Here is a 16,451-nt window from a genome sequence, read left to right as displayed (position 1 = left end):
TTGTTTAAAATACGAATCGTTCCTATAATACTAGAAATTACAAGTATCGTTTGTTATGAATTTTCATTTTACACAATACTCATGGAGAGAGAGAGAGAGAGAAAAAAAAAAACAATTTTTCTATGTAATAATAAATTATCAAATTTTTTATTGAAAAATGTTTCTCATATCATTAAAAACTACTAATTGACTTAATGATTTATTTATTAACAAAATGGTTAACTGAAAAATATTTTTCATATCATTAAAAATTGTTAATTTACTTAATGATTTACTTATTAATAAAATTGGTCATTTGTTATGCGAGTATGATTTATGTATTAATAAAATTAGTTATTTGTATATATATGTATTTTCTTTTACTTCTTTATTAGTTTAGTAAATTATCTTCGTAGTTTCTTTTAGATGAAAAAATTATCTTAGTACTTGTTTTATATTTATCTGTTGAGAAAAGCTACGCGCTATAATTTTTGGAAATTTTTTTTTTGGATCCCTTGTATTAAGATTTTATAACATAAAGAACATCAAATATTTTCATAATGTCTAAGGTCCCTCAAATCAATCCAGAGAAATTTCAATCCAAACCAGAGAATTTCTTTGGACCAAACTAGAGAAAATTCAGTCTAAACCAGAGAAAATTCAGTCCAAACCAGAGAATTTCTCTGGACGAAACCAGAGAAAATTCAGTTCAAATCAAAGAAAATTCAGTCTAAACCAAAGAATTTCTCTGGACCAATCCAGAGAAAATTTAGTTCAAACCAGAGAATTTCTCTGATTTCAACCCAAAAAAAATTCAGTTCAAATCAGAGAAAATTCAGTCCAAATCTGGACCAACCCAAAGAAAATTCAGTTCAAAAACCAGAGAATTTCTCTAGTTTCAACCTAGAGAAAATTCAGTTCAAATCAGAGAAAATTCGGTCCAAACCAAAGAATTTCTCTGGACCAACCCAAAGAAAATTTAGTTCAAACCAGAGAATTTCTCTAGTCCAAACACACACCATATATATACAACACATTTGTATATATTCATACATATTTGAGTGGGTTAGCCAGGGAGCGGTCCGAACCAGGCCAGGAGTAAGACTCGTATGGAACAGCAAAGAAAGTGCTGAGATTGAGCTTGTTGTTGAGGACTGAGTCAATGTCCCTAGGGGAGAACTCGGTGGTGGAGAATCGGCGGCGGTAAAGGGACTTAGTGTCGGAGGGAGCGAGTTTGAGGATGGTGACTCGGTTACTGAGCCAGAAATGGTTGGTGAAGACGGGGTGGACTAGGATTGATAGAGTACGAAACTTAGAGTAGCTACACTTATCGGTGAAGAGCTTGACCGAAGGTTGGTTGCCGTTTTCAATAGCGATGTATGAATACTCAGCGTCGAATAGCCGCGAGCCTCTGTAACACAGCAAGTTGTCATGGTTGAGTTGAATTTAGCAGAGAGGTGAAGAGAGTTTAGAGAGTAAGAGAGAGAGTGGCAACAATGGCGAAGGTGAAGTGATGAGATCTGAGAGAGAGAGAGAGAGAGAGAGAGAGAGAGAGAGAGATAATGGTGGGATTGATTTGGAAATTTCTCTGTGTGGTATATATGAATGTGGGGGTTGAGGATCTTAGACATAATAAAATAATATTGTAAATAACATTACTAAATATGGGAGAGGGACCTTACACTAATTTTCTCATAATTTTTTTTATAAATTCGGAAGAAATGATAAAGATTCATAAATTCACCCAAAATGATATGCTAACAGAATTGAAATCTACATCATTGAGTGTATAACAAATTAAAAAATTATATATATCATATCACATAATTATATTATATATCTAATGATTTATTTTATTCAATTTCATGAAATAATATTTTAATTTAAAAAAATTTACTAAAATATAAAACTTAAATATACTGTAATAATAACTCTTACCTTATCCAAGTCTTCTTAAACTAGTATATATATATATATATATACATAAGACACATGCATCCTTATCCTTACTTTTTTGTTTTTTTTTTTCCGAAAGGTATTTTGAAATTTAAATAACTTAATCTATTAGAGTACTTACTTTTCTCAATTCTCACTTTTTATATATTAATTTGAGTAAAAATTTAATTAAAAGCTTAGTCTGATACACAAACTTCAATCCTTACTCTTCCTTTTTTTTTTTTCATCAAATCTTTTTGAAATTTTTTAAATGTATCTTTAAAATATGTTTTGACCATTTATAATGAAAGAAATTTTTTTTATTGAATTTGAGTGAAAATATGACTATTTTGAGAATTTGATCAATGATTTGGTTCATCTTGATTTGGTGAAAAAAATTATCCCCCTTAATTTAATACATTGATGAAGGGTTGGAGATGCTTTATGGAACACAATCAAAAAGTGACTTTTTGGGTTAACAAAAAAATTGTGGAATTTACAATACCATAAATCTTTTTCATGGGACTTATCACCAAATTTCTCTAAAAAAAATAGATATATTATACATTTTTCTAATTTCAACACAATCATAATTGATTCAAAAAAAATTAATATATTTTTTATAGAAATTATAATATTAAACTATATCTTAAAAATTATCAGCAACATTTACCTTAAAAAAATTGAAAAATACTAACATTGACAATTGTTAGTGTTAGAAAATTTATAAGAACGTGTATTAAAATATATAATGTGTATATATATATATATACAATAATGACCCGGACTCCCTTTTTTTTCTCACTCCCTTCACCCCCTCTTCATCTGATTGGTCACTTTTTCTTTTTTTTTTTTCTTTTTTTCCTTCTCCTCCAATCACCACCCACCACGTGTGTGTGGGATGGTGGGGGTGGTGATTGGAGAGGGTCTCAATCATGACCCATATATATATTGAGATACTAAAAATATATATTAGAATGATAAATAATTTAATATATTAATATTATATATTTTTTATATTCAAATAAAAATAAAAATTCACCATAACTAGGGTGCTCGCGGTTCGGTTACGGTCGGGAAAACTCCAATCCACCATCCGTCCATCAGATTGGCAGATTGAAAAAAATCAATCCGCATCCATTCCCCGAATTAGCAGATGCAGAATGGGCGGATTGGCGGATAGATGCGAATCGATTTACCGGTTTAAACTTTTACAAATTGAATATAATACAATAACTTCTCAACTTTTTTTCTTTATAACAATTCAGCTCAGCATAACCAAAATATTATCAAGTATTTGAAATATCAATAATGAATACATATAAGAAAATTATGCATTATCAAAACTATTTTATTACTTTTTTTTATTCAAAAAATATTTAATTTCATTTTTTTTTAAATGAAAAAATTAAGCCTTATATTATTCACACAAAAATACCAAAGATTAATACTTGCCATTTAATAAAAGATTTCCAAATTGAAAACAAATTGAAAACGCAACAGAATATCTAAACTCTTTTTCAATTAAAAACACAAATAGAATATCCAAATGAATGAAAAACACAAAGTATTACAAATTACTAAGGGTGCTCGCGGTTTGGCGATTCGGTTGCAGTCAAAGAAACCTCAAATCTGCCATTCATCTAAAACTAGGCAGATTGGAAAAAATCAATCCGCAACCACCCGCTCGTCATCATGTATTCGTCTAAAATGCGGTGGATAGGATCGATTTGGTCGATTTGGACAAATCGAAATATCCGCTAAGCACCCCTAATCATAATGATAGGATTTCCTTTGTTCTCTTTCAAAAAAAAAAAAAAAAAAAAGATATTCAGTATGATTGGTTTCAGTTTTCTAAAAACTGAGTTTTTTGTTTTTAATTTTTTTTTGTGTTTGTTTTTAGTGAATATTTTTAAAATTTTCAGCATTGGTTTATTTTTTTAGATACACCTTACTTAAATGTATCTAAAAAGTAAAATATTTGTGAAAAAATATTTTAAAAAATTAATAAATATACAAAAATATGAAAAATATACTAAATTTTTGTATTTTTTTGCATTTTTGGTATTTAGTGAATTTTTTTCCATAAAAAGTATACTTTTTAAGTGTATTTATATTAAATGTCTAAAAAAAATTAAAAAATGCTTAAAATCTTTAAAAAAAATAGTAAAAACAAAAAATTACAAAAAACAAGAAAATAGAATTTTTTGAAAAATATTTTCAAAAAACTGAAAACAAACATGTGATTAATTTTGTTTTAACACTTTGTTTGGAAACTTAAAAAAGAAAAGAAAATAAATGATTATATATACAAATTAGGAGAGAGAAAATATTATAATAAAGTTCTATTTTGTTTGATTAAACTATATAAAAGAAAAGAAATAAATTATTTCATATTATATTACCAAAAGGTATTAATTTTTTAATTTATTCTATATCTAAGGCTTAGTTTGGTTAGAATGAAAATGGTAGAAAGTGAAAGAAATGGAAAAAAAAATTAATTTTTTCTAAATTTGCTTAGCATGAAAGTGGTGGTGGAAGTTATAAGAAAATTAAATTTTCTTATACAAAACTCATAATAACATGGTAACTAGGTTTCTAATTTTTTGAGAAAATGTCTCGTAACTCAAATTTTGTGGCTCAAAAGTGGCTCAAATGGCCAAAACGACGTTGTTTTGGCCATTTTTATGTTGCTCTGTACTCAAAACGACGTCGTTTTGGCCATTTGAGCCACTTTTGAGCCACAAAATTTGAGTTACGTAGCATTGTCGAATTTTTTGTAAAAAAATACAAAAAAAATTTAAATTTGTTATAAAAGTAGTCACTTATAATTAAAATTCTATTTTCTTATAAAATTTTCATCCTAATCAAATTCATATGGGAAAAGATATTTTTTTTTTTCATTTCTTTTCTTTCACTTTACTTTCTATCATTTTCATTTTTTATAATTTATTTCTTTCTTATCAAACGGAACCTAAAGCGGAAATTTTGATATTATAATAAAATAATAATTAAATAATTTCTTTTTTTTTCTCCTAATATTAAAAATTATACTTATGAGACAAATGAGAGAGCATTTGGGATTGACTCTTTTTACTAACATTTTATTTGCGATTTTATTTTATTTTATTTTGTAAACGAGTTATAACACCTTTTGGGACTCTAAACTGACAACGGATTGGAAATTAAGGTTTGGTCTCGTTTAGTAATAGATTATTTTAATAATTTTTTTATTTTTTATGAAAAGATGTAAAAAAAATAATAAAGAGAGTAATGTGATTAATTTTTTAACTAAAATATATAATAGACAAACGAGACCTAAATGTCTTTTAGCATTTGAAAAATTATTTTATGCGAGTAAAAAAATTAATTTTGCTATTGACTTGTTTTTAGCTCATAACAAATGGTTAATGACTCTTGATTGTTTTAGCCCACGTTAATTTTATTTTATTTTTATTTTTATTTTTATTTTTATTTTTTTGCCATTGCCAAACGTCTTCCTCTTTTTCAATTTCTCTATTTTTCTAAAGGTAAATTGTAGGGAGATTTACCAATAAATCTTAAAATTTGATCTTATGATCCAATTGGTCTCATTTTTTTTCTAATGAACCATTTAGTCCTGGGGTTTTTTGAAGGACGTTAATGCCCTCATTTACATGTTAGTAGATCAGTTACAACTGGGTTAGTGGGCTTTGGATTAGGTGCGTGTGTCACACGCGGGTAAACAAGAAAGGGATGTGTGGTGTGTGTGGCACGTGATACACAGAGGGGGTGTCACAAAAGGTCAGAGCGCATAAGGAGGTTTTGGGCTTAACTGGTGTGTTTGGTGGTTGACACAAGGCACACAACCCAATTGACTACATGTGGCCCCAACCATCCATGTCACACTAGCACAACCAATTGAAGCACTTATTCACATACACATAACCAACCAACCCATAACACACACCACCAAATCATTGTTTACCACTATATGTGGCCCCCGCCGTCAATGTCCCACTATCACAACTTATTTGCCAGCTAATTCCCATGCACATCACACACCACCTCACGAACCAACAACATAAAAAAATAATAAAAAAATCCAAACAAATTCAATTACCCCACCGTCACATTGTCAAACCATGGCCCAAAAACTCAACAAAACTACCACACCAGACACACATAAACCAAAAACATATCCCTTTAATGCCCCTGCAGTGCAAACAATATATAAAATCCAACCCACACATACCCACACATACCTAATCCCACAAAGAAATTATTGTTTACCACTATAAGTGGTCCCAACCATCACTGTCCAACTGACACAATTTCTTTTGTTGCGTATCCCCATACACACAACCAGCTAGTGTGTCACACATGTATTTGAGTGTATCATTCAAATTAGCAAACCAAAACTGCAATGTTTCCAAACAAGAAATGGTCCCACAAAACACTTCCCAATTACCACATGGGCACAAACGTCCACATAGTGAAACCAAAAATGAAAAATAAAATTAAAAAAGACCAAATCTCCTCACCAGCAGGACTAAACGAAACCAAAGAATAAAAATTGGACTAATTGGTATAACAGTTTGTGAAGTGAAATTTATTGGTAAATAATCCTAAATTGTATTGATCTTTCTTTGTATTTAATATATATATATATATATGTGTGTGTATGTATGTATGTATATAATAAGTCTTATAATTTTAACATAATCATATTAATATTTATTTTGTAAAATTAAAGAAATCAAAGATATACAAAATAAAATATTAATTTCAATATAACAAAGATGACAAATTTATTTATTTTTATTTATATAATTAATGAATTTCTGATAAAAATAAGAAAATAATTATATGAATTAAAATCTTTTTAGAGTTATATTAAACTTAAAAAATTTATTATATTTTGTTTCATTTTAAGATATAAAAAAAATATCATTTGTTGTTTTTTTCTTTTTATTTGACCAAACAAGGGATAATAAGGATATAAAATGAACTCTAAATTAAGAGCTTTAAAGGTGGTGAAACCCAATTGACGTGATGTTTTGTTCCTAAAGCTCCTTTTGAAGTTCGATTTTTAGGTGCAACAATAATAGAGATTTTCATAAAATACAATCATCACAACCTCCAAATTCACGTTACTATCTAACATAACTCCAAAAAAAATATTCAAACAAATCAATGGTCATCCCAAACATTTCTTTTTAAGTGATCAATCACCATCCGATAAGGACATAAATGGTCATCCCAAACATTTTCCTTTTAGGTGATCAATCACTATCCAATAAGGATATTGTCTGCATCTCCAGTATAAGATAGTGTGATAAGAATCACCGATTCACTACGCTAAACCACACTACCGCCACATATCGAAGCCTCTGGTTCGTTCGTTCCAATCTTCATCATCAATCCATCGATTAACATGTCGAATGAAGAGGCTACCACTACTACTCCACCATCATCAACAGATTCCATGAACGACAAGCTCTCTCGCTACATCCCCATCTCCCTAAATCCCGACGGTTCGATCACTCGCTTCCCCGAAATCCCCACCACACCCGCATCACCCGATCCCAACTCTCCCTTCCCAGTCCTCTCCAAAGACATCCCTCTAAACCCAAGCCACAACACCTGGCTCCGGCTATTCCTCCCGCGCCAATCCCTCCACCGCTCCGCCGCCGCAAAGCCACCGCTCATCGTTTACATCCACGGCGGCGCCTTCATCATCTGCAGCGCCGCCAGCACTACCTTCCATAATTTCTGCTCCGAAATGGCGGCGCATCTGGGCGCCGTGGTTGCGTCAGTTGAGTATCGGCTCGCGCCGGAGCATCGGCTTCCGGCGGCTTACGACGATACCAGGGACGCCCTGTACTGGATTAGAGCTTCCGAAGATGAATGGTTGCGTGATTTTGCTGACATCACGAACTGTTTTCTCATGGGGACTAGTGCTGGGGGAAACATCGTCTACCACGCGGGACTACGTGCAGCCGCGGAGGCCGTCGATCTTTTGCCGTTGAAGATCAGAGGGCTGGTATTGCATCATCCGGCTTTTGGTGGATCCGAGAGGACTGGGTCGGAGCTTCGTTTGGCAGATGATCGAATATTGCCTGAGTTTGTTCTTGATCTGGGTTGGAAATTATCGTTACCGGTCGGTGCTGACCGTGATCATGAGTATTGTAATCCGACGGTGGGGAGTGAATCAGGGGCATTGGAGAAAATGAAGTTGTTGGGGTGGAAGGTTATGGTTGCCGGCTGTGACGGTGACCCAATGATCGATCGTCAGATGGAGTTTGTGAAGATGTTAGAAAAGAAGGGTGTGAAAGTGGTGGGACAGTTTGACGAGGGAGGTTATCATGGCTTAGAGATAATGGACCCCACTAAAACGACACCGTTGTTTGATAGTGTGAAACAGGTCACCACTATTTCTCATTGAAATATTCCAAATGGAAATGGTCCCCTTTTCTTTTCTTTTTCTTTTGTTTTTTTCTTCAAATAGGACTTGGTTGCTGCTACGATGGGGTTGTTTGATGTAGCCGTAGCTTATGATTTTAAATAAATTAAAAATACTGATTATAGGAAAACAGAATGAGAGGTGTTTTTAATTTTTAATTTTTAATTATTAATTATTAATTTTTAATTATTAATTTTTTTAAAATTGAACAAAACATTATCTTTATTACTTGACATGTGATTGAAATTTGAAAGTTTGCAAGGCTTTACTTAATTTTTACCCCTTTTATACTTCATTTTTCACTTTTAACTACTAAATTATTTTTTCATGACAGGCTAATTCTAGTTAAGTAATGCCAAGTTTGTTCAAGTAACTTAACCATTTTTAAGCTTTTATCCTGTATTTGAATTAAACTCCAGTTTTTTTTTTTTATTTAAATAAATTATTTTTTTAATTTCAAGTTCATTTCTTATGATCCGACGCCATCATGTTGCTATTAAATAATTTGATCAATCATAATCAATCAAATTAGAAGTACGTTTGAAAAAATTTATCTTGGTCAACAAATATCGTACGTCTGAAAAAAAAATTCTTGATTAAGAACTATCTTCTCAAAAAGGAAAAAATATCATATCTCGGATTTCACTTTGATCAAATTAATCCTTCATACTAATTAAAATCAATAATGACATACTACATAGTTTCTCATTATTTTATTACCATGGAGATAGAAATTGAATGAATACTTGGAGCAATTGGGATTTCAGATTCAGAGAAAATTGGGTAGTCGTGATGGTGCCAACATAGCCTACCATGCAGGACTAGGTGCAACTCAATTTATTAATGATCTTGAGCCGTTGAAAATCAAAGGGTAGATTTTGCACCATCCATTTTTGGTTGATCAAAGCGGGTGGGGTCAAAACTTGGGCTGATTAAAGATCCAGTTTTGACGATACATGATATGCAGATCGTGATTGTAGAGGAAAAAAATATGAGTTCAGGCTCAATCTGTATATATTAGTCCAAATGAAGATAAAAGCCCAAAAATGCATTGGGTCAAAACTTGGGCTGATTAAAGATCCAGTTTTGATGATACATCATATGCAGATCATGATTGTAGAGGCTTTAAAGGATTGTTTACTGGCCGGTCCTGAGTTTTTCACTTATTGCCCTCTTAGTCCTAACTTTTGATCTTGTGCACCAACAGGTCCTGAGACTTTTTTTTTGGTACCGTTTTACCCCTCCCCTGTTCTGGCTCGTTTCTGTTTGGATTTTCCATCAAAATATTGTGTTTGTGATTTGAATTTCTGTGGAACTTCACGATTTGCTGCTGTATCTTCGCGATTTGTGGAGCTTCGTGATTTCTGATTTCATGATTTGTGGAATTTCGTGATTTCTGATTGCACGATTTGTGGAGCTTCGTGATTTCTGATTTCGCACATGGTGTATCATCGCGATTTGTGATTTGCAATTGCGTGTTTGGTGATTCTTCCTATTTGCGATTTCGCGTTTGGTGTATAGTTATATTTTCTGATTTGCGGTGTTGTGGAGTTAGGTCGACTGGTATGTTTGATTTTGATTTCAATTTCAATGTTTTGGTTCTTTTTAGTTTGAGTTGGTGATTTTGATTTTGTGGTGATATTGTTGTTACTCTGTTGTTTCTGTTGCGATTGGATTTGTGTTTTGATCATGATATCGAAAGTTTTGAGATATGTATTTGCTGATTGAATTTTAGAATTTTTTTTTTTTTGGTTACGAAATTGTGTTGATTGAACACAGGTGTTGGTTTGTTATTTTATACAGTGATAATTTTATCACTGTGTATTTTGGGGGTGATGTTGGATTAACTTTTTCAACAGTGATAAATTTATGAGTGAGCATGGGAATAGGAGATAATTTTATCACTGTATTTGATTTTGTTTTAAGGTGTTTGAGTTGTTTTCTGAAATGTAATTGTTGTTTGTTGCAGGATTTATAGTGATAGAGAATTGTTTGTTTCTTATGTGCAAGTTTAGAGGTGTAACATTGGTTATCAATTATAATGATGGATTTAATTTCAAGGATTTAGTATATAAATTGTGTGCAAAGTGGAGTGAGTTAGTTGGTAGTTCTTTGAATATATCGTATTCAATGGCTGGACATTCTTCTTGTGGTCTAGAAAGTGAAGAGGATTTGGAGGTTATGGTTGGACTGGCACTTTTTTGTGATATTCATCGTATTGATGTTTTTGTAAAGTGTTGTTCTTTGGGTGAAGGTTATATGATTTGTGATAGTGAAGCTAGTAGTAGTAGTAGTAGTAGTAGTAGTAGTAGTAGTAGTAATGTTGTTTGTGAAACTGATTTTTTGCCTTCATTTTATTCAAATCAACGGAAACCTTTGCTCTCCGATGGGTGGGTTAATTGTATGAAAGGAGTGGGACAAAGGTTTGCTCAAGGAGTTGTTGAATTTCGAGATGCGTTGTCAAAGTATTCTATTCATTCCGATTTTAATTTTGATTTTGTTAAGAATGATAAGGATCGTGTCACTGTTCATTGTAAGAGAATGGCTGATTTGGGATGTTTATGAAGCGTGCATGCTAGAGTGGAAAATTATAGTAAAGCTTTTGTTAATAAACAATTTGATGATGTTCATACTTGTGGATTTTCTTTTAGTACAATTAAACATGCTAGGATGACTTCAAGTATGATTGGTGGGCTAATTTCTAGTGATATTCGTAACAAGGCTTTGACATCGGTTAGTGAGGTGGTTTGTGATTTCAAGGACTATTATGGAACAGAAGTTTCTTATCGCGCGAGCTTGGATGGGTGTTGAAAAAGCAAGGGGTCTTGTTTTTGGTGGCTATTCATCATCATTTGACGATCTTCGTTGGTATGTTGATGCCGCTAATGCTTGCAATCCGGGGAGTGTTTTTGATATGGAATTTGATATTGATAGTAAAGGAAGACATTTCAAATGCTTGTGTTTTCGCTTTTGAAGCATGTATTCATGGTTTCAAGTATTGTAGGCATGTGTTGATGCTTGATGGAACTTTTTTGAAAGGAAGACACAAAGGTTGTTTATTGGCTGCTACGGCAAAAGATGGTAACCAAGGTATATTGAAATAGTGATAATGATATTATCATTGAAATAGTGATAATTCTATCATTGAAATAGTGATAATTCTATCATTTTTGTTACTGGAGAGTGCTGATAATTGAGTATGGTCAATCTATTAGTGATAAATTTGTGCTGTATACTTTTTGTTAAATTTTTATTATTATTGAAATAGTGATAATTCTATCATTTTTGTTACTGGAGAGTGCTGATAATTGAGTATGGTCAATCTATTAGTGATAAATTTGTGCTGTATACTTTTTGTTAAATTTTTATATTTATACAGTGATAAATTTATCTATGGCTGGTGCTATATGTTATATATTTTGTGTTTTGATTTTCTTTTTGTAATCTTTTTTATTTGTTACTGATAACTTGTATATATATATTTTGTTTGTAGGTTTGTATCCGTTATGTTTTGCGATTGTTGATGGTGAAAGTTATGACAGTTGGCATTGGTTCTTGTCAAAGTTATTAGGTATTTTAAGTCCGGAGAGGGATATTGCGTTTGTTACTGATCGACATGGAGGTTTGATGAAAGCTTTAGCTGAGGTCTTTCCGTTTTCTTCTCATTCTTTTTGTCTAATGCATTTGAAAACAAACTTGAAGACTTATTTGTCAGTGAAGAGTCGTGAATCAAAGAGTATTTGCTCACTCTTTTTAGTAGATGTGCATATGCTCCTACTATTGAGTTGTTTAATGAGCTATTTGAAGAATTTAAGGGTCGTTGTGGTCGTAGTGTTGAGAGGTTTCTTGAGAATTTGCCTAATGAGTGTTGGTGTAACGCTTATTTTCAAGGCAAGAGGTATGGTGAAATGTGCACAAATGCTGCGGAATCTTTTAATTCATGGATTAGGGATGAACGCCATTTGTTTTCAACTAGTCTTGTTGATGCTATACAGGTGAAACTAATGGAGCAATTTTCAAGAAGGAGAGAAGTTGGGAATAAGTGGAATCATATTGTTTGTCCTTTTGCAGAGAAAAAGTTGAAAGAAGCTTTTAATGATACAAAAGCATGGATATAGTTAAGAAATGCAGCGATGACATTTATGAAATCCAATTGGATCATTCAGTTATGGTTGATATTGGGAAACGTTGTTGTTCTTGTCGATTGTGGGAAATTGATTATTTTCCTTGCAAACATGGTTTTTGTGCTATGAAGAGGAGTGGGAAGGATCTGAATTGCTTTCTTGATGATTACTACCGTGTTAGTAGTTATTGTGATTCTTATTCACATTCTATCTATCCAGTTCCTAGTATATGGAAGCCAAATGTAGTTGTTGATGATGACGTTGTTTTACCTCCTCTTTGTAAGAGACCAACTGGACGTCCAAGAACAGAGAGAATATCTTCTAAGGGCGAAATCAAGAGAATTAGATGCAGTATGTGTGGAAAGATGGGAACTCATAATCGGAAGACATGTAAACAAGCTTTACTTTAGTTGTGTTGATTTTAATTGAATTACTTTGTTTTAGAGTTGAGATGTGTTACTTGCATTGAATGATTGAGTATTTTTTGAAAGATGTATCATTTTGGTACTCGCATTGAATGATTGAGGAATTTGTTGATCAGAAATTATATTTTTTGCTGATATTTTTACAGGATTAAGTTTCACATATTTATATTATTTGATTTGGGTTAAATGTAGTTGCTGTTTTTTGGTGTTTTATAAAGTGATAAATTTATCACTGGTTGGTTTGGACAAGTTGATGGCTTATTTTTTTGTAAGAATGATAAATGTACCATTAATGTGGTTCTTGAATTTTGTTATTTTGAAGAATGATAAATTTATCACTTATTGTGTGGGAAGAGTTAATGGTTTATTACATTTATGTCAGTGGTTGATAAATTTATCACTGTCATATCCAAGCAAATGTTCTTTTCTACAGTGATAAATTTATCATTGTATGGAGTTATCTAGTTTTCCCAGGAAAAATTTCCACAATACAAAGGTGTAGATCAAATCTCTAGAATACATAATTGCATATCTGTTGTGTTAACTGCTTTAAAAAGCAAAATTTTTTAAATCAACTACCATGTTTATTTGATTTAGCAACAAGTTCTCAGTCTGCATACTGTTTTGTGGTCACTCAGAAGCTAGCTTTGGATGTCTGTTTTGTGGTCACTCAGAAGCTAGCTTTGGATGTTTGAGTTGTTTAACTGAAGTATCAAATGGTTTTGATTATTCAGAAATCACCAAGGATGGCATGTTCTTACATTCATTCTCAAAGTTGGGAATATCTACAAATTGTAACAGTATTTTAATTTCCAATTAGGACAATGTACTAGTGCTTGTGTTTTAATTTTCAATTAGGTAAATTTTTTAGTATTTTTTATAGTATTTTGTTTACTTGAATTAGGGAAAAAGAATGAGAGAGGAAGAGAGAGTCGCTGGTTTTTTTGTTTGAACATTGGTAAATTTATCAGTGTTAACAGTGATAAATTTGTTGAAACAGTGATAAATTTATCAGGGTAAACAAAACACTATAAAAAATAAACTTATCAGTATAGTGACTCCAAACTTGTTATTAACCTTTAAATTCAACACAAATACTCAGATTAGAATCAATTTTTTGAATGAAATTTGGATAACAAGACTGATATGAAAAACCAGGTCTAGTAACGATATGGCTAAAAAAGACTGAATGTTTGATTAAAGCAAATTTGAGATTGTAACAAGCAAGCATTGTCCATAACTTTGACATTGTAACAACCAAGCACTGTCCATAACACTGTCCATAACTTTGACATTGTAGCAACGAAGCATTGTAATATTCATTGTATTAAAGTAAGAACCAAAATCATCAAAATACAGGTAACACTGTAACATATCAAAATATAGGTAACACTGTCCATTTGTTTTTTTTCTATTCCAGATGTGTTGATTATTGCATAGGCAAGTCATCAATGTTTTGATCAGGTATTTGTCGTTGAGGAGCTTGTTGGTCGGTCAAGAAGACAGTTAACATATCAGCTCTCAGTTGATTGCATTCTTCTTTGGTAAAAGTAGGCAAACATGTTGCCTTATGATGTAGCAAACAAGGATTCCGCAATCAAGCTTGCAAAAACATTTTGAAAACAAAATATTATAATTTGGTTTTGTTGCTTTTTTTTTTTTTTTTTAATAATAGTGTTTAGTTATTGATAAACTTACGATGTGTCATCTTGCTGTGGGCTGTTGATGACGTTGTCTGTCTGCTGTTCAAATTTAGCAGGGTAAATGAGAGTTGGGTTCTCACGCTTTATGTATTTTTCAATAATTTGTCTCTACAACACATACATTTGTATAATTGTTGTATTAGAAAGTCAGTTGAAAATATTAATGAGAAACCATGGATTTAAAGAATGATAAATATATTACTGTATAAATTTTTGATGTATAATTAAGCATGGATCAGATATTATGTATTGGATTAATGGTAAGTTTGATAGTGAAAAGATTTTTACCACTTCATTTGCAGCATTGAAGTGTGGATCTTTAGGCAGTACTCCCCTTGGTCTCATCGAATTGTAGAATTTCCATGAAGCTTCTTCAATGTCAAGGACAAGTATTGTCCAGTGAAAATTTTGGTGAATGGGGAACAGAAGGTATCTTGCTTTCATTGCTTCAGGCATTATTTTGTTGAGCATTCGTGTTCTTGCTTCCTCATCTTTTGTAGTAAACAAGTGCTAACAAATATAAATAAAAAAAATAATGTTAATTTAACTTTAAACTTTTTCAAATAAAATAGGTGGTGAGTATGAAACTTTGTCACTGTGATCAAAATTTTATCAATCTATATTAAAATTTATCAGTGCATTACAAAATTCATTTATACTACATATAAAGGGAACACATCTATTGGTGTCTTGAGGCTTTTTTTTCTCCTCCATGTGACATGGATCTTTATATCCCCTAATACATCTATACTATGTTTCTCTTTCATTCTATAAATATTCATAGATGATCTGTAACAGGCTATATATCCATACTGCTTATTTCAAGTACACTCATTTGAGTGTGCACATCTACTAATATATATATATATATATATATATCATGATTCTCTTCATTCCATAGTTGTAATGAAAGTTGTCCGTTACTTAATAAATTACATGAAACAAGAGCTCTATGAGGTTTCACCACTAACAAAATGAAAGTGAACTATGTCCTGCAACATCATAGCATATAATCAAGCTATTTCAATTTCAACACATCTCAATATTTGTTGAAGTTCTCAATATCATATACAGTAGTTTCAAAAACCCAAAAAAGTGCCCAGAATTTGTAATCAAAGTCTAGGATTTACTCATACTGTAGCGCCACAATAACAAGGTCAAAATATATAACAGTGATTACGAAATCTGAGTTAGAAATTCTAGTTTGGTTTGCTTGACTTTTTGTTTCACGCGTCAAGCTTTGAATTAGGAAACATGGCCGATTGAAGAGGGAAGGTAGTGTCATATGTTCAGTTAAGCAAAGAGAGGTTATACACTGATAAAAAACAAAACGAGTGTCGTTCCTCAGTTAAGCAAAGTAGTTACTTACATGGCAACTTGAAATGAATACGAATGATGTTGTTCCTTGTTTTTGTGCAAGCAAGTGTTCTGCATATGCATCTATTACCTGTGTTGAAAACAAAAAACAAAACAAGGAATTAATATAAATGAAACACTAAAATGTTATTTTAATGAGTTACAAATTCAACTTACAATGCCTGTCAAATCTTGACCCTTCAATATTTTGTTAATGTCATTTAAGTAGACGTAGGTTCCATGGTGAGATCCTTGCCACACTGGCTGATCCTTGAAAAAATGGTTATTAGTGTTGGAATAATAAATTTATTAATATTTTTGGAATATTTGATACTTATAAATTCAATACGAGTTAATGATAAACAGTCGGCAAAAGTGAACTACAGGAGTCAAGAGAGAAGATTGTTACTTGTTTTTTTGTATTCGCCCTATGTGCATTGAGATTTTGCCTTGATTTTTCTGGTAGGATGTTGAAAATTTCGTT

At 31.8% G+C, this 16,451-nt stretch overlaps 2 protein-coding genes and 1 pseudogene across 3 annotated transcripts; all 3 read left to right on the top strand.

Moving 5' to 3' along the window:
- The first annotated feature begins 6,959 nt into the window (after positions 1–6,959).
- Positions 6,960–8,489, top strand: LOC114273515 (carboxylesterase 1 pseudogene; annotated as a pseudogene). The gene has a single exon (XR_014337503.1). The product of XR_014337503.1 is annotated as a carboxylesterase 1 pseudogene (transcript).
- A 2,637-nt stretch (positions 8,490–11,126) lies between these two features.
- Positions 11,127–12,477, top strand: LOC145797651 (uncharacterized). Its single transcript, XM_082885045.1, has 4 exons — positions 11,127–11,292; positions 11,399–11,449; positions 11,853–11,981; positions 12,095–12,477. Exons 1-4 carry the CDS (start codon positions 11,127–11,129, stop codon positions 12,475–12,477), a joined length of 729 nt encoding a protein of 242 aa, XP_082741171.1.
- A 50-nt stretch (positions 12,478–12,527) lies between these two features.
- LOC145797650 (uncharacterized) lies at positions 12,528–13,603 on the top strand. Its single transcript, XM_082885044.1, has 2 exons — positions 12,528–12,834; positions 13,506–13,603. The coding sequence occupies exons 1-2, from the start codon at positions 12,528–12,530 to the stop codon at positions 13,601–13,603; spliced, it is 405 nt and encodes a 134-aa protein (XP_082741170.1).
- The last annotated feature ends 2,848 nt before the right edge of the window (positions 13,604–16,451 follow it).

The sequence above is a fragment of the Camellia sinensis genome, chromosome 8 (genome assembly GCF_055761805.1).
Source record: "Camellia sinensis isolate YWXY chromosome 8, ASM5576180v1, whole genome shotgun sequence".
Classification (NCBI taxonomy): domain Eukaryota; kingdom Viridiplantae; phylum Streptophyta; class Magnoliopsida; order Ericales; family Theaceae; genus Camellia; species Camellia sinensis.
Note: the sequence above shows the minus strand (reverse complement) of the source record. Positions and strands in the feature narration are given on the sequence as shown.